We start from the raw sequence: 25,409 nt of genomic DNA, 5'->3' as shown, positions 1-25,409 counted from the left end.
TAGAAATCTGGAAGGGACCTTGGAGGTCATCTAGTCCAGTCCCCTGCTCAAGCAGGAGAACCTAGACCATTTCAAACAGGTGAATATCTAGTCCAGCGATGGCGAACCTTTTAGAGACCGAGTGCCCAAACTGCAACCCAAAACCCACTTACGTATCGTTGGCTGCCGGGTGGGTGTGGCCCATTGGGTGGGTGCGGCCCATTGGGTGGGCGTGGCTTCGGTGATAACGGCAGACTGGGTGAGACTAAAAAGTTCAATCAATCAATTCCAACTTTGCGAGATCTTTTTTTTCCCTGCGAGAAGTTGAAATTGATTGATTGATTGAACCTTTTTTTTTTTTGCACACGGTGGCTGAGGCCTAAAGCAGAAAGGTTTTTTAAAACCCAGCTGAAGGCTTAGGACTGGGGTGACGGCGCGCGTGCCCACAGAGAGGGCTCTGCGTGCCACCTGTGGCACGCGTGCCATAGGTTCGCCACCACGGATCTAGTCTCTTCTTAAATATAATGCTTGGATGTGTGTTTCCTTAGTCGTTTCTTGATTGGGCTACTGTTTTCTGCTTGATTTGTTTGTCCAGTTCTAATCCCTGCTTATCTGTACGTTGGCTGCTGGAAAGGGAATATTCTGGTCTTTTTATTTCCTTCTTAGCTTTTTTATTTTTTATTTTAACTGTGTGCATCTGTGGTTTATGTGTCTCTTGATGGCTGATCGGTACGATTAATGGCTGAATATCTAGAAAGTTAGCTAGAAAATCTGCCAGAAAATTACTAAGCTCAGAGAGAACCAAGGACTCCGTAGTTCAACCCTGAACTACAAATATTCTGCTCCGTTGGCTTTTCAGGATGGGAATTCTGGGCAGCCAGGAGTTTACAAAGAGATGGGACGAAAAAATAGGAAGACCAGCAGATGTACTTCCCATCACCTCTAAAGCCATCTCTCCAAGAACCACCAAGGGAAATGCAAAATAAATTCAGTCACCCTGAAAATTACAGAGGAAAAACAGAAGGTTCTTTCCTAACAAAAGAAAACTTGTGAAATTGCAAAAGGCAGAGTTTGGGGTAACAGTAGTAGACTTCAGGTAGAGAGAAAAACGTAATTTTACTAATAACCACACAACTTTACTCAGTAAGATTCCTCTTCCTTGTTATCAACTCTTATTATGATGAACATCATAATGCAAACCCCACATCTGGAGCTGTGAAAATCTCTCTCTCTCTCTCTCTCTCTCTCTCTCTCTCTCTCTCTCTCTCTCTCTCTCTCTCCAATGTTCAGTAAGATAGAGCACTGCTGCCCTCTTGTGTTTGTATTGCAATCATGCACTGAAAAAATACACCGTTTAAGAATTGTCTCATTTACATCTTTATCCAGAGTTGCATACAGCCCATAAAACATCTGAAAAGTTGTGGAGAACTGAAACTGTTAATGTGACATCATGCTCAATATATGGGGAATATCAATGACATGGACTGAATTGTTTTTACATTGGTATTCGGTTTAAATGAAAGCATTTTTCATTCTTGGCTCAATGAGATTGTCCACGTTGTTCTTCTCGCTGCCCTTCTCCAATTATCTGCATTATAGCTTCTGGGAAGCAATCAATCCACCGCGGGTCCTTTTTATCTATGTCTCTATATCATATTTGTATGTTGCCACAATCAAGAATTGCAGAGGTTTTGCAAGAATTAAAGCAGTAAACGGTTGCTTTATAATAAAAACTGGGCAAACGGTTCGCAGGATTATTCTTACTATTTACACATTATTGGTTTATTTACATTTCATGTCTCTAAACCTGTCATTCCTGTGCATAGGCCTGAGTAGCAATAAATCAGTTTAACTGGACCTGTTTGTGTGGACCTGGTCTTTCACTGCCACATTAATCTTCTCAACTCAAGGTTAGTATCTACTTGGAGTTAGATAAGGGTCGACAGAATTCAAGAGAAGTTGGGCTTCGTTTGCTTTTGTGACTATGTAGGGATTCTAGGCCTCTTTCCCCTTTGGACTCCGCCCCCAGGTTCTGCCTCTTCCTCCTACAGAAATCTTCAAGGGCAGCCCCATGTAATAAACACGGCAGGAGTCTAGTCTAGTAGTCATGACAGCATGAGTCATGGTCATTAGGGCTTCCAGGCTTTTTCCTTGCATTTATATTCAACTTTTGGGGCCTGCCATTCTGCGGGGGGGGGGGGGGAAACCTTGGGATAACTTTCGCTTTCTACTTTCCCTCTCCTGCCTCCTCCATCTGAGAAAGGAATGCATCTCCATTATCAGGGAGACGGTTACAGAGAAACGAACGCTGGGGAAGATCTTGAGATGCCCGCCAACTGGGCCAGTTACCCGCCTATCACACCAGCGGTGGATTGGCTGAATGTCAAATGGTGGGAGGAGGAATATTGCTGACTTAACTATACCGTCTGCGCGGGATTTCCCCCAGATCTCGCCTTGACTTCCTCACCGTCACTGACCCCTAATAAAAGTTTCCTTTCGGGACGATGCCCACGAGTTTCAAGAGTTCTGCTTTCGTGGGTGGTTAGTTGAAGTGGGTCCTTACACAAACACTCTATCGGGAGTCTCTCTTGGCTTCAGGTCTTCCCGTGAACTCTGTAGCCATCACAACTCCCTTCCTCCACAGTTGCCTATGGAGGTTAAGGAGGAGGGGCAAGACGACCCATTTTTAGATGACTCCCACCTCATTAGAAGAGCTAATACAAAATCCAGGGTCAGAATTTCTGGGAAGGCTAAGTTTTCCACCCTCCGAATATTCTGGGATTTGCACAAGAAGAAACATATTAACCAATAAAGGAGAATATTTGTAGCCCAAAGTGGAAACGAGCTGCTCTCTCTGAGCTTGCTTGTTTCCTTGCAGACGTTTCATTACCTAATGCTGTAACCTCTTCAATACTAGAAGGGAGTGGGGGTTGTGGAGAGGAGGGGGAAGAGGACTGTGGGGTCCCTGGTGCTCTCTGAGCTTGGTTGTTTCCTTGCAGACGTTTCGTGACCCAACTAGATAATATTATCAGTGTCAGGAGGGAATGGGGTTTGTGGAATGGAAGAGGAGGAGGATTATGGGGTCCTTGGTGCTCTCTGAGCTTGGTTGTTTCCTTGCAGACGTTTCATGACCCAACTAGATAATATTATCAATGTGAGAAGGGAATGGGGTTTGTGGAATGGAGGAGGAGGAGGATTATGGGGTTCCTGGTGCTCTCTGAGCTTGGTTGTTTTCTTACAGATGTTTCATGACCCAACTAGATAATATTATCAGTGCGAGGAGGGAATGGGGTTTGTGGAATGGAAGAGGAGGAGGATTATGGGGTCCTTGGTGCTCTCTGAGCTTGGTTGTTTCCTTGCAGACGTTTCATGACCCAACTAAATTGGGTCTTGCAGAACTTTCATTACCCAAATGAGGTAACCCCACCAAAGCTGGTCAGCTACCTAGTTGGAGAATCTGCAAGAAAACATCTGCAAGAAAACAATCGAGCTCAGGGAGCACCAAAGATCTCTCAGAACAAATTCAGTCAACCGGAGGAGAGAGTACGGCCCTAAACCGGCAGCTCTAATTCGGTTGCAAGGAGGGAAGAAGAGCAACCGGAGCTAACGACGCCGAGGGAAACCGGGGCCAGTAACTGCCGCCATCCGGGCCTCGCTCACCTCCATGACCTCCTTGCGGATGTTGACAATGCGGAACCAGTGCCAGAGCTGCGGGAAGCCCTCCAGCTTGGCATTTCTCTCCTGAAGAGACACCTTCCTTTTGCAGGAGAGCTGGCGGCTGAAGTATTTCACCAGCTTACTCTGAAAAAGAGACGGAGAGAGAGGGTTAGGGGAGACGTTGGGATGAACGGAGGCAATTCCCGGCCACCCCAAGCGCACGTTTCCTATGTTTTCCTCCCCAGTGTCCCATTACGTTGAGTGAGTGAGTGTGTGTATATGCATATCAAGGTCCCTGAGTCGTTGGGGAGAAGGGCGGCATAGAAATTTAATAAATCTCTCAAATCTCAAGGTAAAGATAAAGGTTTCCCTGCCCAATCGCGTCTGACCCTAGGGGGAAGCTGCTCATCTCTGTTTCTCAGCCGAGGGAGCTTGTCCGAAGACGCTTCTGTGGCCATGCGGCCGGCACAACCGTATGGCTGGGGTGCACGGAACGCTGTTACCTTCTCACCGAAGTGGTACCTATTGATCTACTCGCATTCTGCACGCTTTTCCAACTGCTAGGTTTGGCAGGAGCTGGAGCTGGTGACGGGAGCTCGCGCATCACGCGGTGCTCGGGTCTCGAACCCAGGCTGTCGGCTTTCCAGCCGACAAGCTCAGCTGTAGGAGATGACCAGGATGAGCCCAAGGGAGGGGGGGGGGTCAAAGGCCAGACTGGGAGACCAGAGACATGAATGCAAGCACCGCTTTGTTTATAAGGTTGGAGTCGCAAAATCGTGCAAGTCTGAGTATGCTCCCCACCCACCGACCCACTCCCACCGATGAGAACCGGCAAGGGTCATGTCTGAGGCACTGGCTCTAATCATAGTTCTGCTCCAGATTCAGATTTCAACCATTGCCTTGGTTGCATCTGTTCCTCCTGGACCTCAAGGTTATTCCTGCTGTTCGTTAGAGGATGAGAGCATGGGGGCTTTCAACAGCATTCTGCTTCTTGACGTGAGAGAGGGGGACTAGCCCTAAGTCCTCCAGGTCTTCGGTGGCTGAGGGGGGGAACTAGGACCTGGTTTTAGCACCGTCACCCCTACTACATATTGATTCCGAGGTTGACGGAGAATGCCCGAGGGAGGACCAGAACCTGGGACTCCTCAGTCCTAGTGCAGCACCTTCTCCAATAGATCACTTGGAAATTGCCTCCAGAGGAAGGCACTGATCCAAAGTCCCACAGCCAGATTCTTGGCTGAGGGAAGGCTTCAACCAAAGTCTTCTCGCTTGACCTCTGCCAACGTGTTTCTTTACTGATTAACTTTTTACCCCATTGTTACTACTTGATACATTACTCCAAGCAGCAAACATACAGGATACCCCTTCTTCTTCCAATTGTTCCCATGGCAACAACCCTGTGAGTTGGGCAGGGTTGTGGCAGAGGGACTGCACTCAGCCATCCAGCCACCATTCATAGCTAAAGTGGGACTAGAATTCACAGTCACCTGGTTTCCAGGCTAGCACCTTCACCGCTACACCAAACCGGCTATCCAATTCACTTCGTGCCTCTTTCCTGAGAGGTGAAGGTGCCGGACACGTGTGTAAGCACAACTCAAGTTGCACACTATCAGTATTCTTTTAAAGAAATGTGCACAACATATAAACAAACCCCGGAAACCTAATGAGAAACAAAATTCTATGCTTGAGGCTGGCAGTTAGATTGGTTTCATGCTAGCTTCCCAATTATTTCTTTTAAATTAGTCTTTAGAAAATAATAAAATTAGGTAGGGCGTGGAGGTTAACAGACTCCAAATTACCTATCAGCGGGTATGTAGTGCCTGCAAAGGTCATAGTGAGAACTGAGGCCTTGTAAATTTATCAGCTTTCTCAATTCTATTTCCATTTATATTTAATGAGAGCTCTTTTTTTTCACGCACCTGACAGTCCTCCTCCATCAGATACCTAAAGCCCTATTCACACAATCTGCTTATCACACTTCACCAGCAAAGTAGAGAGGGGATTTATAAATATAATTTTTTTTTTTAAAAAAAAAAGCCTTGTTGACAAATTTCAGTCGATCTATCTCATTTTTCAAGGTAAACAGCCTTCGCAAAGCAGTTTGCAAAAATGAGAGCGGTTATTTGGTTAAGGGAATGGATCATGAACAAAACTGTTTTGGCCCTGATATAGAATTAGAACAAACAAACAAACGTTTAACTTCTATGTGCTTGCCCTCTTTTGTCGTGGAAAGCCGATAACAAATTAGGAAGATTAAGATGTCATTCCCCTCCTCAATTCGACCAAATTAGAATTCTTGGCTTTGCATCTGCTAACAAACCATGAATCATAATCAAAGAAACCCAAACTTTCATATTCCAATTCACCTGTTTCTTTTGACAGTTGGAGACCACCTTTTCTGCCCAGCGCCTTCATTGGGTTCCCAGTTCTTCCTCCATGGGTTTAAACCAACCCAATTTTTTTTATAGCAGAGGTGCCCAACCTTTTGGGCACCAGGGACCGGATCCGCAGAGAGAGGTTTTTTCCGCGGACCGGAGAGTGTGTGGTTTTGTGTGCTACCTACATCCTGGAGATGCTTGTTTGTGCGGACCGGTTGCTGTCATGCTGCGGCCCCGGTACTGGTCCACGGCCCAGAGGTTGGGGACCCCTGCTTTACAGGACAGAGGTCAGCTTTGGAAGAGTGGTGTTTTTAAAAAAACACAACAACAACAACAACAGAGTATGTACTAAAATATCTCTGTTAAAAAGTTCTTGGGGTTTTTTTTTTGTGTATTGTGACTGGACATTTGTCTCAGAGGCATACAGCCCTTCTCCTGTTTATTCTCACCCATTCACAAAGCGGGTCTAATGGCTATAGCTTGTCCAGGCACAAAACGCAAAACTGTTGAGAAGACGTCTACTATTAGGTCAATTTCTTTGCCAGGCCATAAGGCCTTTAACCATCACTGCAGCAGGCGTTCAAGATAGAAATGTTCATACACTCATGGATGCCTTCCTCCCCGTGGACGTGGTGGCTCAGTGGGTTAGGACGCTGAGCTTGTCGATCGGAAGGTCGGCAGTTTGGCGGGTCGAATCCCGAGTGCCGTGTAACAGAGTGAGCACCTGTTACTTGTCCCAGCTTCTGCCAACCTAGCAGTTCGAAAGCACGTAAAAATGCAAGTAGAAAAACAGGGACCACTACGGTGGGAAGGTAACGGCGTTCCGTGTGCCTTTGGCGTCTAGTCATGCCGGCCACATGACCACGGAGACGTCCTCGGACAAGTGCTGGCTCTTCGGCTTTGAAACGGAGATGAGCACCGGCCCCTAGAGTCAGAAACGACTAGCATGCATGTGCAGGGGAACCTTTACCTTTACCTTTAAGGCCTTTAACCACCATTGCAGCAGGCGTTCAAGATAGAAATGTTCATACACTCATGGATGCCTTCCTCCCCGTGGACTAGACCCCTGCAGCAGCAAAATATTCTGCTCCTGAAATGTTCTGGCTTTGGAGCAGCCTTGGCAAAACAAAACATTTTAGAAGTCAGAAGAGGTCTTTCTGACTTTATGGGAAACTGTCTTGATTGAGGCCTATCCCAACCTGCTTCCGAATCAGAAGCTTCCACTTTTTCCAGGGAAGGGTTATTCCAGACTGCCAGGATGAGGATGGGGGAATCCAAGTAAATTCTGCAGAATTGTTTATAGAGCTAGTAATGGAAATATTGCAAAATCTGTCATTTCAACTGAGGTCTGGCCAAATCAAAACCTCCCCATGCATTTTAACTGAGGAATGGCTTGCCGGAAAACATTATTTCACAGATATACCGTACGTACCCCAGGATAATGTTTGCAGAATCCAATTTAGATCAGTCACCGGGACCAGAAGTTTAGTCTTCCCAGCTTGTGGATTCATGTTGAAGCCCATCCTCAGAGAACTTCTCTCTACCAAAATGTATGTTTTGGGCACATATTCTATATGTAGTATTTATGCGATGCCTGGTTGCCTGTGGCTTTTTATTTGCTGATTGGGGTGTTGATGGCTGGCTATTAAGTCATTGGCTGTTGTTTCTTTGTGCTTCCAAACCCTCAATTCCTAAGTACCTGATAAGTTGGTGGTAAATCAGCCCTCCCGCTGATTGACAAGGGGCCCGTTTCCCAGGCATCAATCATTTCCCTGGCTGTCTTTGTACCTGCTCGGCCAACAATCTTAGTATCAAATGCCATGCTACTGTTAGAGAAAAGTTCCCTCAGGATGGGCTCCAGCACAAGTCCAAAACCTCAGAAGACGAAACCTTTGGTCCCGGTGACCGACCTAGATTGGATCCTAAAACACTATTTGTTTGGAGGAGAAATAAATATGCATCAGAATAATTAACGTCTCAGGAGAAACTGAGGGCATAAGATAATCAGTTCCCGAGTCTAAAATTACCTAATTGCACCACGGCATGACTACAGTGTGTTGAGCATGTGATGCTGAAGCACCATCACTGCGTTGAGATGAAAAGTGGGGAAAGGATAAATATAGGTGAGGACTGAGAATTGTACAACTCTGCTAGATTGGGGGAAGCTGGAGGAAGTTTTGTTTGTCCTACAGGAGCCAAACCAAAATCTCTGGGTTACCCCTTCAGCAAGGCAGAGAAGAACGATTTTATTCTCCTAGTTAGTATCTTGCACTCAGCCACATTCAATCGCTGATCCTGGGTGTTGTTGTTGTTTTTTCTTTCTCACAACTGACAAGCATTTTAATATAGAGCTTTTAAGCCACCGTTTGAGCGAAATTATTCTCCCAGGATAGCTTACAACAACTGGTAAAACCATCTCATGGAAAAGAAAAACAACATAAAACAAAACGAACAAGTCATGAAAACAACTTGAAAGCAGCAAAATACCCGTAAATAAAACCGGAGGGGCTTTCGGAGATGAGAAAAATGGCAATTTCAAAACAGCAGCAGGTTAAAGAAACATTTAAGGGGGAAAAAAATGTAACGCCAGATAAAACCATGCAAACGGAGCCTCTGCAAACAGCGGAGGGCCAACAGCAGAGTTTGACTTGTGCTTTTGGCTTGATTTTTGAGATATAAGCTGGATCAGGACACTTGCATTTACAGAGGGAGGGTGTTCCACCACTGTGAAGACCCAGATGGTGGTCCATGTCCCACGTTCCTTACAAAGAGGCAGAACTGGCAACACAGGTAATGCTCCACTTACAACAGTTCACTTCGTGACCGAAGCTTACAGTGGCATTGGAAAAAGTGACTTATGACTCTTTTCCACACTTACGACCATTGCAACGTCTCCATAGTCACATGATCCAAATTCAGACGCTCAGCAACTGACTCATATTTTTGATGGTTTGCAGTGTCCCGGAGGGGGTCACGTGATCCCCTTTTGCAACCTTCTGACAAGCAACGTCCCGGGGGGGGGCAGGGGGGGGAAAGCCAGATTCCCTTAACAAACTGTGGCAAGAAAAGTCACGCAAAAGGGGCACAATTCGCTCAAGAACTGCCTCGCTGAGCAACATAAATGTCGGGCCCAATTGTGGTCACACGCTGAGGACTACGCATGCTTCTCTCTCTCAAGCTTTTCCCCAAACTTTTAGCGGGTCGCGTGAATCCGGCCCGGCTCCGCCTGCTAGGTGACATACCTCCGCCCCAGACAACAGGCGGCCGAAGCCACCTCTGGGCTTCTCCGAAATAAGTTCTCTTCTGCCGTTGGGTTGACAACCGCACGTCACACCCTCGGGCCTGAGGGATCGTCCTCACAAGCCTGGATTGCCTTGAACTCCCCCAGCTGAGCGAGCGCACCTGGTCCCTTCCACTTGGAGAGGCAGGAGAGGGCTAAGCCCAGGTGCCGTGGCTGATGAGCTTCCCAGGGCCACCGCGAGTAAATTCCCGGAGCAGGCCCAGCTAGCCTGGCGAGAAACCTGCCTGTCACCAGGGAGAAGGACGACAGCTGCACCTCTCCCCCAGTGCCTAGTGCCAGGTAATTGATGGAGCCACACTGACGTCAGCCCGGCTGGAAATGGCTCCCCCTGCTCGGCCCAGCCAGGAGATTAAGATCTCACCAAAACAAAGACTGAACCAGAGAAGGAGGGAGGGAGGGAGGACGGGGAATGGAAAAAGTAAAAACAAGAGAGAGAGAGAGAGAGAGAGAGAGAGAGAGAGAGAGAGAGAGAGAGAGAGAGAGAGAAGGAGAGGCTGTTGATGGAACACCTGAGATGTACAGGTCATACGCTCCCCAGCACGCAACTGCGATGTAAAAGCGGGCGGGGGGGGGGGGGAGGTTTGGCAGGCTGGAAAACCAAACTACCTTGGAGAGCTCCCGTGGCCGGAAAGAGTTCTGCTTGAACAATAGAATAGAATAGAATAGAATAGAATAGAATAGAATAGAATAGAATAGAATAGAATAGAATAGAATAGAATAGAATAGAATAGAATAGAATAGAATAGAATAGAATAGAATAGAATAGAATGGAATGGAATGGAATGGAATGGAATGGAATGGAATGGAATGGCATGGCATGGCATGGCATGGCATGGCATGGCATGGAATAGAATAGAATAGAATAGAATAGAATAGAATAGAATAGAATAGAATAGAATAGAATAGAATAGAATAGAATAGAATGGCATGGAATAGAATAGAATAGAATAGAATAGAATAGAATAGAATAGAATAGAATAGAATAGAATAGAATAGAATAGAATAGAATAGAATAGAATAGAATAGAATAGAATAGAATAGAATAGAATAGAATAGAATAGAATAGAAAGGACTAGAAGAATAGAATAGAATAGAATAGAATAGAATAGAATAGAATAGAATAGAATAGAATAGAATAGAATAGAATAGAATAGAATAGAATAGAATAGAATAGAATAGAATGGCATGGAATGGCATGGAATAGAATAGAATAGAATAGAATAGAATAGAATAGAATAGAATAGAATAGAATAGAATAGAATAGAATAGAATAGAATAGAATAGAATAGAATAGAATAGAATAGAATAGAATAAGGACTAGAATAATAGAATAGAATAGAATAGAATAGAATAGAATAGAATAGAATAGAATAGAATAGAATAGAATAGAATAGAATAGAATAGAATAGAATAGAATAGAATAGAATAGAAGCTGGAAGGGACCTTGGAGGTCTGCTACTCCAGCCCCTGTTCAAGCAGGAGAACCTCTACCATCTCAGACAGGTGAATGTCCAGTCTCCTCTTAAAAACCTCCAGTGATGGAGCACCCACGATTTCTGGAGACAAAGCTGTTCCACTGGTTGATTGTCCTCACTGTCAGGAAGTTTCTCCTTAAATCCAGGTGACCATTGCAAAATCTCAAGAGAGATTTTGGCCTGTAAATTTCTCCTGTAAATTAAGGGGAAAGTTCACAGTTGCTTCCCTAAATTGGTGAGCTTATTTTTTTTTCTTTACCACCTCTGCCCAGAAGCACTGGGGACTTATCCCAGAGAGGAAGAGGGGGGGGGGGAAACATCCAACCACCATGACAGGAGCTTGGCCTTCTATGATTCATTCTCTTCTGGAGATGGGATGAGGGGTCAAAGGGAAGACCGAAAGGGTTTGGGGCAGGGGTAGGCAACCTCGGCTCTTTTATGACTCGTGGACTTCAACTCCCAGAATTCCTGAGCCAGCCATGCTGAGGGGAAAGGGAGAGGTTTCCAGGCTGAGCCATGCTGGCTCAGGAATTCTGGGAGTTGAAGTCCACGAGTCGTCAAAGAGCCGAGGTTGCCTACCCCTGGCCTAGGCCGCTTTATGACTCGTGGACTTCAACTCCCAGAATTCCTGAGCCAGCCATGCTGAGGGGAAAGGGAGAAGTTGCCAGGCTGAGCCATGCTGGCTCAGGAATTCTGGGAGTTGAAGTCCACGAGTCGTCAAAGAGCCGAGGTTGCCTACCCCTGGCCTAGGCCGCTTTATGACTCGTGGACTTCAACTCCCAGAATTCCTGAGCCAGCCATGCTGAGGGGAAAGGGAGAGGTTGCCAGGCTGAGCCATGCTGGCTCAGGAATTCTGGGAGTTGAAGTCCACGAGTCGTCAAAGAGCCGAGGTTGCCTACCCCTGGCCTAGGCCGCTTTATGACTCGTGGACTTCAACTCCCAGAATTCCTGAGCCAGCCATGCTGAGGGGAAAGGGAGAAGTTGCCAGGCTGAGCCATGCTGGCTCAGGAATTCTGGGAGTTGAAGTCCACGAGTCGTCAAAGAGCCGAGGTTGCCTACCCCTGGCCTAGGCCGCTTTATGACTCGTGGACTTCAACTCCCAGAATTCCTGAGCCAGCCATGCTGAGGGGAAAGGGAGAGGTTGCCAGGCTGAGCCATGCTGGCTCAGGAATTCTGGGAGTTGAAGTCCACGAGTCGTCAAAGAGCCGAGGTTGCCTACCCCTGGTTTGGGGGGGACCTCTCTCACCTCCATCGTTTCTAAGCAGAAGCTGTTTGGAGGGAGCTTTCCATGGTCCTGGAATCCTCGCCTCTTGTTTCAGCTACACTTTTTCACTATCTTGGCAGAACTTGCCAGAGGCCTTGTAAATCAACAAATGGGTTTTATTTTACTTTTGGAAGCACCATTTTCGGTTGGCAAAGTTGGAGAAATCCATAAAGTTCACAGATTTTATCACGAGGCTCTGGAAGCTTTAGCCAGAGAGGTCTCAAACATCACGAAACCGAAACGTTTCATTATTAGATTTACATTTAGACAGTAATCATCGCTAATATAATTTTAATTCAGCTTAAGTGTACGTAAAGTAACATGATTTTTTCCCGACACCCCCCCCCCCGGCCCGCCTAATGCTTCCTAAAGCAGAGACCGAGGCACAACTCTCAAAGGTCAAGTGTGAAAACACAGTGTGCTTTTGTTCTAGTGTAATAATGAACGTTCAAGAATGTCAGATTGTATTGCATTGTCTATCGAAAAGAAATCACGGAGAGAATTACAGTCCAACACAGGACTTTTGACACACCTTGACAAAACAGAGAAGGCCAATGTCGTTTATTCTGGCTGTCGGAATCTTTTTTTTTTTTAAAAAAAGCAAATTACGTTTCATTATCCAAAATCTGATCCTTATGGCTGGAGATGCCAGGGATCAAACCAGATTCCTCTTGTTCATAAAACAAGTGCCTTGGCTAAATTGGGAATCCCTTCGTTGTGATCAAATGCAGTTGATATCTACCCAAAGACACATTTTAATTGCCTTTCTTTTTTCCCCCACAGATTGTTTTTAAAAAGTTGTGCAGGAATGTTCTGCAATGACTATTCATGTCCCGCCAAAGCAATCGTAACATTCTAAATCAGTGTTTCTCAATCTTGCCAACTTTAAGCTGTGTGGGCTTCAATTCCCAGAATTCCCCAGCAGCCATGCTGGCTGTGGAATTCTGGGAGTTGAAGTCCACATGTCTTAAACTTGCTAAACTTGAGGAACGCTGACTGAGGCCCTTCCAAAATCACACTATCTGAAAAACTAGAAGCTTCCTTCATTTATATTTCAGTGGAATGGTTTTTACACAATCCAAAATCTCTTCGCTGCCTTCTCTTCTTCCTTTAAGTAAGGTTTTTCTTTTTTAAATCCACAGTGCATTGGAAGAAAGCCCGCCACTGAAGTGAAACATAATGCAAACCAGTCAAGCTTACTGACAATATGTCTTTCCCTCGACATCTATTAAATCACACTTTTTTTTATTGTTGTCCCACCGTGTAAAATTAAAAGGGGAACAAGTTGCCCAAAGCAACGGTCGCTAAACGAAGTGTTGTAAGTTGAGGACTAGCTGTATTTTACCCTTTGTTTCCCACAGCAGCCAAACTACTCCACTGCTTCTGCCTCCAATCCTTTAAAATAAACTACTCTGAGAACTAAACTACTTGCTAAGAGTTACTCAGCGTCGTAGCCATCTTGGTAGGAATCAAGCAAACAGGAGTTACTAGGAACTTGGGGCACAACAGACTAACACAACCATTTGCCACAATAAACTTGAGGACAACAAAGAATTCAGCTGGTGCAAGGAGAAAGAAAATCTACTAGCTCCTGAAATACAGGTAGCCCTTGACTTACGATGGTCGCAAAACTCACTTCACAACTGTCTTGCTTAGCAAGGGAAATTTGGGGCTCAATTGCGGTCCTATGTCAAGGATCGCCTGCACACAGAGAGGTGTGCCTCTTTTTTACAATTTTGCTGCTGTGTTTTTCCCGCACAGGCAGCTGTGTGTCCCTGCAGCTTACTTCATTTATTTATTCAACAAATGCAGATGGCCTCCCAACTCACGCACAGGTGATTCCGGATGGCTTACAACGTTGAAAATTCACAACACAAAAACCGTAAAACCCACCCACCCTCATGGCAGCAGCAGCAACAACAGCGCAATCAGACAATCACCTTGATCTGCTCCCCCTCCGTTCAGGGCCCCCAGGCCCGTCGACAAACACCCCCCCCAATTTCCAGGGCCTTATCAGAACAGCAACAGGTTGGGAGGGGGAAGCAATCATACCTCTGGAGGAATGAAATTTCATAGAGAAGGGGCCACCATCGAGAAGACCCAAGTTTCATAAAGAAAGGGAAAATTGCTAGGGGAAAGTTTCACCGAGCAGGCTTGATGGCAAAGTTGTGGGTCACAACTTTTTTTTTTGTTTTTACTTTTCCTCAAATTTTAGGTCGCCCAGACTCCCTCTTGCAATTTGGGTGGCCATAGGAATTGAATAAATAAATAAATAAAGAGATTGTTTGCTGTAACAGTAACAAAACATGTACATTTAAACAAATTGGGGGGGGGGGAATAAAATAAATAACCATGGCTTCTGCTGCTTGCCGTTTCCTCAGCTGCCAGGCAACTGCAGCCACCTCCAGAACCTGGGGGAAAGGGGAAGCCGTCCCCCTCCTCAAAATACAGGCACCGCGAAGAGGGAGGAGGGGAAACCAGCTTAGAAAAAGAGAACGTCCCCCAGGCAGGAGAAAAGGCCGGGGGGAGATTCGGTTGGGTGGTGCTCAGGAGTTACACAACCGTTGCAAATCCTCGAAGGACGGACAACGACGACGACGACGACGAGGGGGGGGGGTCTGCAGAGAGCCAACCCACCTGGCCTGAAGGGAAATTAATTGTGATGCCTTTCGATTCAACAGACAGCTCAGCGGGGACCCCAGCCTGCCAATGGAGGCCTCTTCGCAGTCCTTCTCCAAGAGACGGGGTGCCACTGTCTGAACTTTCCCCGCTGAACAGCTGAGCAGACTACCAGGATGGGCAAACCCTGACTCAGTTTCACCTGCCAGCCTCAGCTCTGAGCTGGGTAAAAGTAGAGCTTTCCTACAAAACTGGACCCCTGCCATTGCATGGACTCACCTAGTCAAGCCAGTGCTGCAAGCTCCAGAGACTCCAGAGACAACCCTCCCCCCACATATGCCCCCTGCCATATTGATCTGGTCCCTTCTCCTGTCCCCAGCCACGTGTGTCAAAGCCCCCTCCCCTCTTTCTGCCCCCAACGGGGCTCTTGTTGTTACTGTCAGCACCCCAGTCCAATTAACCACCCAATGAGACTTTTCTGCATCCCCCCTCCCTCCCTCTCCCATCCCACCCCCACTCCATAGATACCAGTTTATTTTTAACTCCCGTGCAAAAGAGGGCCCTTTAGTACCATCACTGGGGGGGGGGAACTGGAGAAAGGAGAGCTTTTCTGCATTTCGCCTCCAAGGGGGGTGGTGGGGGGAAGAGAGAGAGATGACAGAGGAGGAGCGACTGTGTTGCCCATGTCCGGTGGAGGAGAGAAAATCGGGGAGGGGAGGGAAATCATCCTTATAAAAGTCCAGCAAGGGGGGAAATCCTCGTTTCTCTACTCCCCCCGCGCCCCCCCCCCCTTCAGCTCCGCCGCAAGCCTGCATCGAAAGAAAAGAGCGAGCGCCCCGTTCGGGCACCTGCAAGACGCCCAGCCTCCGCGGCGGCTCTCTCCGCCTTTCGCTCCTTCACACGTACCCACGGGCCGGACTCGGCTCGGCCGGCCGACGGGGCGGCCGTCGGCGCGGGGGGCTGTAGGGGGGGGGGCTGAAGGCGCACCTTTCCTCTCCCTCCTCCTCCTCCTCCTCCCCCACCCCCCCACCCCTCCCCTTACCTCCAAGGTGCGGATCTCCTTCTGCGTGAGATCGTTGGACGTGGCGCATTTGGTGCGCAGCCCCTCCAGGTTGGCGATGCTGATGTCGATCATGTTTTGGACCAGCTCGCACTGCTGCAGCGCTTTCTGCAGGCTGAGAGGCGGCGGCGGCGGCTGCAGCAGCGGCGGCGGCACGGCGGCCTCGTCCATCGCTCGCCCCCCGGCCGCCGCCACCACCGCCGCCTCCTCCTCCTCCTCCTCCTCCTCCTCCTCCTCCTCCTCCTCCTCCTCTTCCTCGCGGATCAGGGGGACGCAGCCGCCGCCAGCGCTGCTGCAGCCGCCGCCGCCGCCGCCGCCAGCGGCCCGCTCCCCCCAGGAGGCGGCGGCCCCGCGGCCGCCCCCTCCTCGCCGCCCCCACCGCGCCAGCCCTCCACCTGGGTGGCCGGCCCGCCCCTCCGGCCGCTGCCCCGCGATCCTCGCGCTCCCCCGCCTGCTCCGCGCCCGGCGGCGGGGGCAGCCCCCAGCCCGCTCGGGGAAAGGGCGCGGGAGGAGGGGAGGCGACCCTCGGGGAGGGGGAACCCCGAGGCTGGCCGGAGAGCGGCGGGCAGGCGGGCTGCGCGCTCTCCCCCTTCCTCGGCTCTGCCTTCCCGTCGCCTGGCCCGCAGCAGCAGGCAGCAGCAGCGTCCGCCCGGCTCCCGCGCGCCCGCCTGCCGCCTTGTCGAAGGCGGGGGCGCGCAGAGGCCAGGCGGGGAGGGCTGGTTCTCCGCGTCCCCGCCAGGCAAGGAGGGCTGCCTGCCGCCTCGAGCCAATTGCCTCGCCGCCAGGAAAGCGGGCTGGGCGCCTTTCCAGCCGAGCTGGTCTCTTTCCCCCCACCCCCAGCCCACCCACCCACCCACCCCCCTCTGCGCGCCCGCCTTCCAGAAAAGGGGTCCTGGAAGCATGGGCAGAGTGTCCTCCTCGGCCCGCAGCAGCTTGGCGCTCGGGGACTGGGGAGCAGCGGGTGGTTAGGCGGGGGGGGGGCTTTTTATGGGGCGAGGAAGCACCGGGCTGAAGGAGGCTGTCCTGTGGGTTTCATTTCAAGGTCTGGGGGGAGTTCATTAGCCCCTTGGTGCAAAACTACACCTCCCACCAGCCTTCCGCCTTTTGGCCAGCTGGCTGCGGGTTGCTGGGAGTTGTGGTTCAGCCACTCCAGAAGACCAGGGGTCTCCTATCGGCATGAGTGACAGCTTGAAGTTACAAGGGGACTGAAAAAAAACCCGACTTGTGACGGCCACAGCATGACCCCCACTTCTAGGGTCATGTGATCAGGACTCAGGCCCTATATATATGTGACAATTGCGGTGTCTTGGGGATTGTGGGATCACCATTTGCAACCTTCCAACAAGCAAAATCAAGGCAGGGGGGGCGGGGGCAGGGGGAGCTGGATTTGCTTAACAACTGCATGACTCAACAACAACTGCCGCAATTCATTTAACAACTGTGAAAGAACAGGTCGTAAAATGGGATGTGGCTCACTCAACCACTTCCTTGCTGAGCGATGGAAATTCGAAAACCCAATTTGGTCATAAGTCAAGGATTACCCTCAGAAATCATGGGCGCTCCATCACTGGAGATTTTTAAGAGGAGACTGGACATTCACCTGTCTGAGATGGTATAGGTTCTCCTGCTTGAGCAGGGGGCTGGACTAGCAGACCTCCAAGGTCCCTTCCAGCTCCTAGTCTAGTCTATTCTATTCTATTCTATTCTATTCTATTCTATTCTATTCTATTCTATTCTATTCTATTCTATTCTAATTCCTATTCCTATTCTTACTCTTACTCTTACTCTTACTCTGTTCTATTCTGTTCTTATTTTATTCTATTAATTCTATTTATTCTAATATTCTATTCTATTTTATTCTTATTCTATTCTTGTTCTATTCTTATTCTATTCTATTCTAGTCTTATTCTTATTCTTAATTCTTATTCTTATTCTTACTCTTACTCTGTTCTATTCTGTTCTTATATTCTATTCTATTTTATTCTTATTCTATTTTTGTTCTATTCTTGTTCTGTTCTATTCTGTTCTTGTTCTATTCTATTCTATTCTATTCTATTCTATTCTATTCTATTCTATTCTATTCTATTCTATTCTATTCCATTCCATTCTATTCCATTCTACAGAGACTTGCAGGACTATTTCCAGAAGATGCTGGCAATTGAACGAGAACCCTGTGGAGATCCTCAATCATCCAGGTTGTGGTGGTCCCAAAGGTGCTTTCCCCCCCCAAAAAAAAAGGCAACTGGGCTTTTCCCTTGGAAATGTTTTGCTTCTTGGATCAGAAGAACCGTCTTGGAAGCAAAACATTTTTCCGAAGGGAAAAAACAGAATAAAATCAAGGAAGTCCAGTTGCCTTCTGGAAAAAAGCACCTTTGGACTGGAACCAGACTCGCAACGTACACATCTGGCCAATAAACAAAACTGTCTTCTTTCCCATCTAGATAGATGAAATGGAGGCATTATGTCTACTCTGATCACTAACAGCTTGTAAGAAGAATGAACCTTGGACTCTGCATGCAAAGCAGGTGCTTTGCCATTCAGCCACACCCCTTCTGGTGGCATCCGTGGCAGGTGAACGCTTTCATTGGAGGCTGAGAGGCCCAGCTTCAAACCTCGGACAGGTGGAGACGTGACTGGAACTGTCCACGTTTCGCCTACCCCAACCTGGGACCTTTCCTAACATGCAATTCTCCTCATTCCAGAGTTTCGACAAGGTTTTTTTTTCTGCTTGCAAACACTCTTCTTAACACGGCGGGAGAAGCGCAGGCCGGAATGTGTCACCCATTCTTCCAAGCCCTGCTCTAATCATAGTTTGCTTGCCTAAAGCCACAACGGGCTGGACTTGACAGCTGTCACCGTGCTACGTTTTGGCTTTGTGCGATGCCTAAACCCAATCCGTATAATCACATCGCCGCAAATTGCTCCTACACCGCAAATGTATTCATTTAAAAAATCTTTAGAAGCCCCCCACCCCACCGCAACCTCCAAAAGCTGACGTTGACCTCAAAAGACATTCTTGCCATTCTCAAGGGGGCAGCTACTTATTATGGGATGAACCCATGCTTACTCTTTGTTCCCCATGGACTTCCATTCAGTCAGTTTACGTCTCCTTGGTCACACCTGGCACGCACCGGTAGTTCTCGGCTTACAACCATTTGCTTTGTGACTGTTTGAAGTTACAACAGCCGTGGGGGAAAAAAGGTGACTTCTCACCGTTTTTCACACGTACGACCACTGCAGTCTCCCCTGTGATCGTGTGATCAAAATTCAGGCGCTTGGCAACCAGCTCGTATTTATGAGGGCTGCAGTGTCCCCGGGATCGTGGGATCCCCTTCGGCGACCTTCTGGCAACCAAAGTCAATAGGGGAAGCCAGCTTCACTTCACAACCCTGTTACTAGCTTAAAACAACTGCCGTGATTCGCTTAACAACTGTGGCAAGAAATGTCACGCAGTCATAAAGGCTTTCTCGAGAAGGTGGCAATGAATGAACACCGGTATATACGCAATAACTAAATGAACAAGATTGCAGATGGAGAGGAGAAGATGCCTGACTCTTACTGGGTCACTGCAAGCTGGAAAAAAAACCTCAACATGCCAAACTTCTCTGCCTGAAGACGAGAGGTATTCTTACTCCCCAAGGAGGCTGGCTGGAGAATTCTGGGAGTTGAAGTCCAACCAGTCTTAAAGCCGCCAACGTTGGACAGCCCTGCTTTAAAGAAAGACCCACAATTGTGGAAGGATCGCACGTTAAGTAGAGGCAACCTTCAAGCAACTTCTTTTTAAAGCCTCATGTCTGAAGGCTCCCTCCGTTGGCTGCCTCATCCAAGGGATGTGCTAATTTCCTTGGTAATTGAAGGAGCAAATGAGTCAAGAGTAAGGCAGGCTTACATCCAAGAAAACGGATAATCCTTCCCTCGCTTCTAATACATTCTTATCTAACATGTGCCTGGGAAGCCCGCAACCGTATCTGAGTGGAGATAGGTACCAGCATGTCATGATTCCCCGTGGAACATTTCTTGTCAACACTGAAACTTTAGTCACAATTCGGCGTAGGAGGGTAGGGTGACTGAGCTGTGTTTGTGGAAATTCTCAAGGAGACACTAAGCTTTGAGGGGTTTTTTTAAAAATAAAATAAAAAAAATAAATGTGCTTGTGGTTAATATTTTTTTTATTTATTTTATTTTAATTCCATTTATATCCCGCCCTTGAACTTACTGATTAGAGGTCAGGCAATGCAAATAGTGCCTTGCAGGGCTTTTTTTCTCATAGAATGCTCAGAACGGAGTTCCGGCACCTTTTTCGGATGGAACCTTGTAGAGTAGGCAAGGTGGGTTGAATGACATGTGTGAGTTCCGGCACCTTTTTCTTTTACAAAAAAAGCACTGGTGCCTTGTCAAACGTGGCATTCTGTTCAGCCCGTCAATGGGGTTAAAAAGAAAGGGGGGAAAAAAACTTTGAGAGAGATTATGCAAAGCAGGGCAATGAAAATGGAGAAAGTATTATAGCATGTTTCTTCTAGTGAAAAGCCTGAGCATCTGGATTTAGGAAGTAGATAAACTTCTCTGGCAGCCTGAGGTCATAACATATGACCGTAGGTAGTCCTTGACTTACGACCATTTGTTTAGTGACTGCTCAAAGTTACAACACTGAAAAAAAGTGTCTTATGACCGTTTTTCACACTGACGACCATTGAAACATCCCCCTAGTCATGTGATCAAAATTCAGATACTCAGCAACTGACTCACATTTATGACGGTTGCAGTGTCCCGGGATCACGTGATCCCCTTTTGCAACGTTCCGGCAAACAAAGTCAATAGGGAAGGAAGATTCACTTAACCACCTTGTTACTCACTTGAACAACCGCAATGATTCCCTTAACAGCTGTGGCAAGAAAGGCCATCAAATGGGGAAAAACCTACTTAACAACTGTCTCACTTAGCAACAGAAATTTTGGGCTCAATTGCTAGTCAAGGACTGCCTGTATTTTATCTGTAATCTGAAGAACAAAAACACCTGGACTTTTTATTTGAATGTATATTGTGACACTTACTCATAACAATACTTCTAGTGTTTGTCTCTCTCTGTGTGTGTGTGTCTTGCCTCAGATGATTCATATTCAAATGTGACATAAATTCAGACCCCAAAGGGTTGTGCCAGAGCAAGTTCTGAGTAATATGGGCTTTCATTCTGCATGTAAATTTCTCTTACCGTATCTGTAGGGGGGAAAAATTGTTGTCTGGGTTTTACCGGTGACTTCTTCACTTTCATTCACTCGGTCAATTTTGCCATTCCGTTTCTCCACAGTGTGACAATGTCAACAGGCTGGCATCTGGAAGAAAGTGATAGATTTTTATGCAGTCCATCTCGAGTTGGGGAAAAATTGCTGGAGTCACTGATCTTATTAACCTCTAATATCCCATTTTTATTTGGGCAAATTCCAGGAGACAGCGGAAGAAGGGGGAGGGGGCTGGTGTCCTCTGGTCCATGGGGTTGCAAAGAGTCGGACATGGCTTTGTTACTGAACAATATGCCATTTGTTTAAGGGGTTAGTACGCTGTGTGAATTTATCTGCTGAGGTTCATGAACCAGATTTAAGTGTGTGAAGCCAGTAAACTGGCTAGAACTTAGATCATAGAATCAATAGGGCTGGAAGGGACCTTGGAGGTCTTCTAGTCCAACCCCCTGCCCAAGGCAGGCGGCCTATCCCAGTCAAATGGTTGTCCAGTCTATTTTTTAACACCTCCGGTGATGGAGCACCCACAACATCTGGAGGCAAGCTATTCCATTGATTAATTGCTCTCACTGTCAGAAAATTTCTCCTTATTTCTAGAGATTGTATCTCTCTTTGACAAGCTTCCACCCATTACTTCTTGTCCTGTCTTCCGGTACCCAGCCTAGAGAGTAAGTCAATCCCCTCATTTTGTGACGGCTCCTCAAGTGCTAAACACACCATGGCTTAGCATAATGTGTAAATGCAATCAGTTGCAGACTTAGCAGAGATTTTAGCTATAAAAAGCCCTTTGAGGCACAAGTCTAGGGTCCCACTGAGGAGAATGTACAGTATACAAGTGATCCTCCATGTACCAGGAAGGTTTATTCCATAGTCATCATGTAAACCTGCAGGCCGAGAATTAAGAGTTGAAATCAACTCATCTGAAGGGAATTAGAAACATGTTGCTTTTGTCAATAGACAAAAACAAAGCTCCAGGGTTTTGATACATTTGGCACTAAGCTATAACACACAGAAATGTAAACAGGAGAATTTTAAACATAGTGCTTAAATGTTACCTTCAAGTATGTTTATTACTGCAATAAGGATTCTTCAAACCTTCCTCTTAAGTCCGCAATTTACAGTGAAAATAGAGGACAGAAGCAGTTTAGTGTAAGAATTATGTCTGATACTAAACTGTAACACGGCCGTGCATATAAGAGGGAGGAATTTTAAATGTACCTGGAAGTTACCTTCAGGCATTTTATCATTGCAATAATGTTTCAAGGCTTCCAATTAAATCCTGATTTAACTTATAATCAAAAGGGGAGCGTAACTCTGAATCAAGAGAATTACACCAAGCTTGACTCCTGGTGCACAGATTCTTGGAAGTGTTGCAATATTCTGCTTGAACAAATTGACATATCACTTAAATAAAACTGAATTTATATCGTGATTTTCAAGTGTGCTTAAATCACCTTTTTCACAGACGATGTCCAGTAAGGGTTGGGTTGAAACTTCTTAAAAGTTGGAAATGCAATATTTGGGATATTTGAGATACTGTCTTTCTATGTTCTGGGTTAGTTGCACTATTTTGTTAATCCGTGTTTGGATAGGAGGTCAGACTTCAGCTTGTGAAGGTGGGGTTAAATTACACCCCGAAAATGTGGATTTCACCAAGAACTCTGGGCTTATTCTGCAAACTGAAAAGCATGTCTTACTCCAACAGAAAAACTCTGTTCCACCTTATTTGAAAATCCCCAACAGAGGACCTGGGTCAGCTCAGACGCAAACTGGCTTTCTCTCCACGTAATGGAAATTCCAATTAATATTTCTCCCTGGATTCAATATTCATTTTGCGCTGTAAGAACAGAGTTTTCAGTTTCATGGCTCACGGCCTTATTTGGCTTGCTCATTACTGTTTTTCTCCCCCCCCCCCCGCTTCTTTTTTTCCAAGAAGGCCTCACCTTCTTCTCTTCCCATCTTATTTGTTGTGGTTATTATTAAAGCTGCTAAAATTTGAGGATAAGGAGAAAAAAAGTCACCGGCTCCTCACTTCAAGGCCAGGTTTTCCCCGGCAACGGCAAGTAAAGTGCTTGGCATTGCTTTTTGTACTGCACCTTCCCCCATCTTTTTTTTTTTTAATAAAAGGCAATTCTGGGATCTCCTGGTGGTCTCCCATCCCTCGGCTCGGCCTCCAAGCCCAAACAAGACGCCACGCTGCACAGCAGGGCGCCCAGGAGGCGTCTGACGGGCGTCAGGGCCTCAAAAGTCCACAGCCCACCACCACAAGCGACTGGGAAGCGACGAGGGCTTAAGTTTACGAGGCAGCCGGGAGGCCGCGGCCCTCTCCGGCCCGCAGGTTGCAAGTGCAGGCCGCGCCCCTTAGCGACCATCCGTGGAGGCCTTAGCAACGCGGGCGGAGGCGGAGCTCCCGCGCGGCACTCTCGCCCCACCTCTCGCGAGAGCAGGGCGGGCCAGGGCGCCAAGCGCGAAATTGCGGCTGCGCGGAGTTTCCGGCGGGGGAGAGAGAGAGAGAGAGAGAGAGAGAGAGAGAGAGAATGGAACGTTCGGCGGAGGCGACGACGGTGGCCGGGAGGAGCGCGAACTTACCTTGGTAGGGGGAGAGGCAAAAAAAAAAGAAAAGAAAAGAACGGGCGGGGGAGAGGATGCTCCGTTGCTAGGAGACCGGCTGGGTTCCTCTAGTCTAGGCTTCTTGCATAGGGGCGAGGAACCGCTGCTGTTCCTTTGGGGAGGTGGAGGAGGGGGGAATTCCCTTCTAGGGGGCGGGGTTTAGCGCAGTGGTATGCCCAGGCATGCATTCTGCAGAGACTGTGCTTCTGAGCATGTGCAGAGCGTTGCTCTTACCTTCCTGACTGGGGCTGGGGTGTTTTTATGCTATGCTTGCAAAAGCTGCCGGGAGGGGGTGTGTGTGTTTGTGCTTGCAATTGGGGGCAAAGCAACCCCAGGAATTGTTCAGAGGGTGCATCATCCCTTACTATTGTATAGATCGGGCATAAGTGATTTGATTGTTTTTTTTTCACTTTTGTACTTTGCTTTTTAATATTTATTGCCCTGTACACCGCCCTGAGTCCTTCGGGAGAAGGGCGGTATAAAAATTTAAATAAATAAAATAAATAAATAAATACTCCCGCCTGTAAAGGGGCATTTTGCACAGAGATGGAAGAGAATAGAATAATAATAAGAGTTGGAAGGGACCTCGGAGGTCTTCTAGTCCAACCCCCTGCTCAGGCAGGACAACCTATACCATTTCAGACAAGTGGTTGTCCAGTCTCTTCTTAAAAACCACCAGTGGTGAAGCATCCACAGCTTCTGGTGGCCAGGTGTTCCACTGACTAATTCTTCTCACTGTCAGGAAATTCCTCCTTAATTCCAGGTTGCTGCTCTCCTTGGTTAGTTTCCATCCATTGCTTCTTGTCCCGCCTTCCAGCGCTTTGGAGAATAGCTTGACTCCCTCTTCTTTGTGGCAACACGGCTATCATGTCACCCCTGGTCCTTCTCTTCATGAAGTCGGAGTCAGCAGCAAGTGGGTGGGGAAGGGTGCTTGAGGACACCAGAAAATGCACCTCTGCTATTTCTTTGGCTTTTGGCCATGCACTTTTATTTTTGAAACCAGCTTGTTGCAAGTGGCAGGCTTGAACCCGGAGACTTTTGGTCCCTGTGTTCCTGCATTAACACAGATTAATGTTCAAAGTTAACAACAGCACTGAAAAAAGTGGCTTCTGACCGTTACTCACACAACCGTGGCAACATCCCCGTGGTCACGTGATCAAAATTCAGACGCTTGGCAACTGACTCACATTTATGACGGTCGCAGTGTCCCGGGGTTGCGTGATCCCCTTTTGCGACCTTCTGACAAGCAAAGTCAGTGGTGGAAGCCAGATCCACTTAACAGCCACGTTGCTAACTTCACTCTTTCACTTAAACCACTGCAGCAGGAAAGTTGGTAAAATGGGCTAAAATATACTTAACAACTATCCCGCTTAGTGACAGAAATTTTGGGCTCAATTTGGGTCGTAAGTAGACCCATCAGAGTGAAGCAGAGCTGTGCATTTTCTTGATCTCCTAACACTTTCTCTTTCCTTAGCTCAGATCTTCCAAACAGAAATAAAAAAATAGTCCCCAATTGTTGGGAAAGACGGATTCTCCAGTTGTGAAAAATCTGTGTTTTATTTTGATTGACAGGGTAGAGAAGTACCGGCCTCAGACCCTTGGCGATCTAATTTCTCACGAGGATATTCTGAATACCAGTAAGTGTTCAATGGCTGGGCAAATATTTGAATGGATCTTTACGGGCATTCAGCCCCCTCAGTTTTGAGTTCCCAGTAAAAGGAGACTTCAGTTGCCATCATTCCCAACCTGTACGGACTATAATAAAGGGTTGTTGATTATGACAAATTAGCACTGAATTGCTTTTATGACTCTGCTTGTGCTTATTGTTATTG

General features: G+C 47.3%; 2 protein-coding genes across 3 annotated transcripts in view; one reads left to right on the top strand and one right to left on the bottom strand.

Annotated features, from left to right (window-relative positions):
* Positions 1 to 15,823, bottom strand: part of KSR2 (kinase suppressor of ras 2) — a 121,387-nt gene extending 105,564 nt beyond the window's left edge. The window contains exons 1-2 of the mRNA XM_081338742.1: positions 15,716 to 15,823; positions 3,640 to 3,780 (exon numbers count right to left, since the gene is read on the bottom strand). Coding sequence (XP_081194868.1) covers positions 3,640 to 3,780; positions 15,716 to 15,808 — 234 coding nt within the window. The 5' untranslated portion in view covers positions 15,809 to 15,823. The remainder of the gene's footprint in view (positions 1 to 3,639; positions 3,781 to 15,715) is intronic.
* A 7,644-nt stretch (positions 15,824 to 23,467) lies between these two features.
* RFC5 (replication factor C subunit 5) overlaps positions 23,468 to 25,409 on the top strand; it is an 8,258-nt gene continuing 6,316 nt past the window's right edge. Inside the window, exons 1-2 of one of the 2 annotated variants that reach the window (XM_081339412.1) lie at positions 23,468 to 23,560; positions 25,150 to 25,214. In XM_081339412.1, the coding sequence (XP_081195538.1) occupies positions 23,505 to 23,560; positions 25,150 to 25,214 (121 nt within the window). In that variant the 5' untranslated portion in view covers positions 23,468 to 23,504. The remainder of the gene's footprint in view (positions 23,561 to 25,149; positions 25,215 to 25,409) is intronic. The other variant, XM_081339413.1, reaches the window with a different exon arrangement.

The sequence above is a fragment of the Vipera berus genome, assembly GCF_964194415.1.
Source record: "Vipera berus genome assembly, chromosome: 14".
NCBI lineage: Eukaryota > Metazoa > Chordata > Lepidosauria > Squamata > Viperidae > Vipera > Vipera berus.
This window is presented reverse-complemented; position numbering and strand designations above follow the sequence as displayed.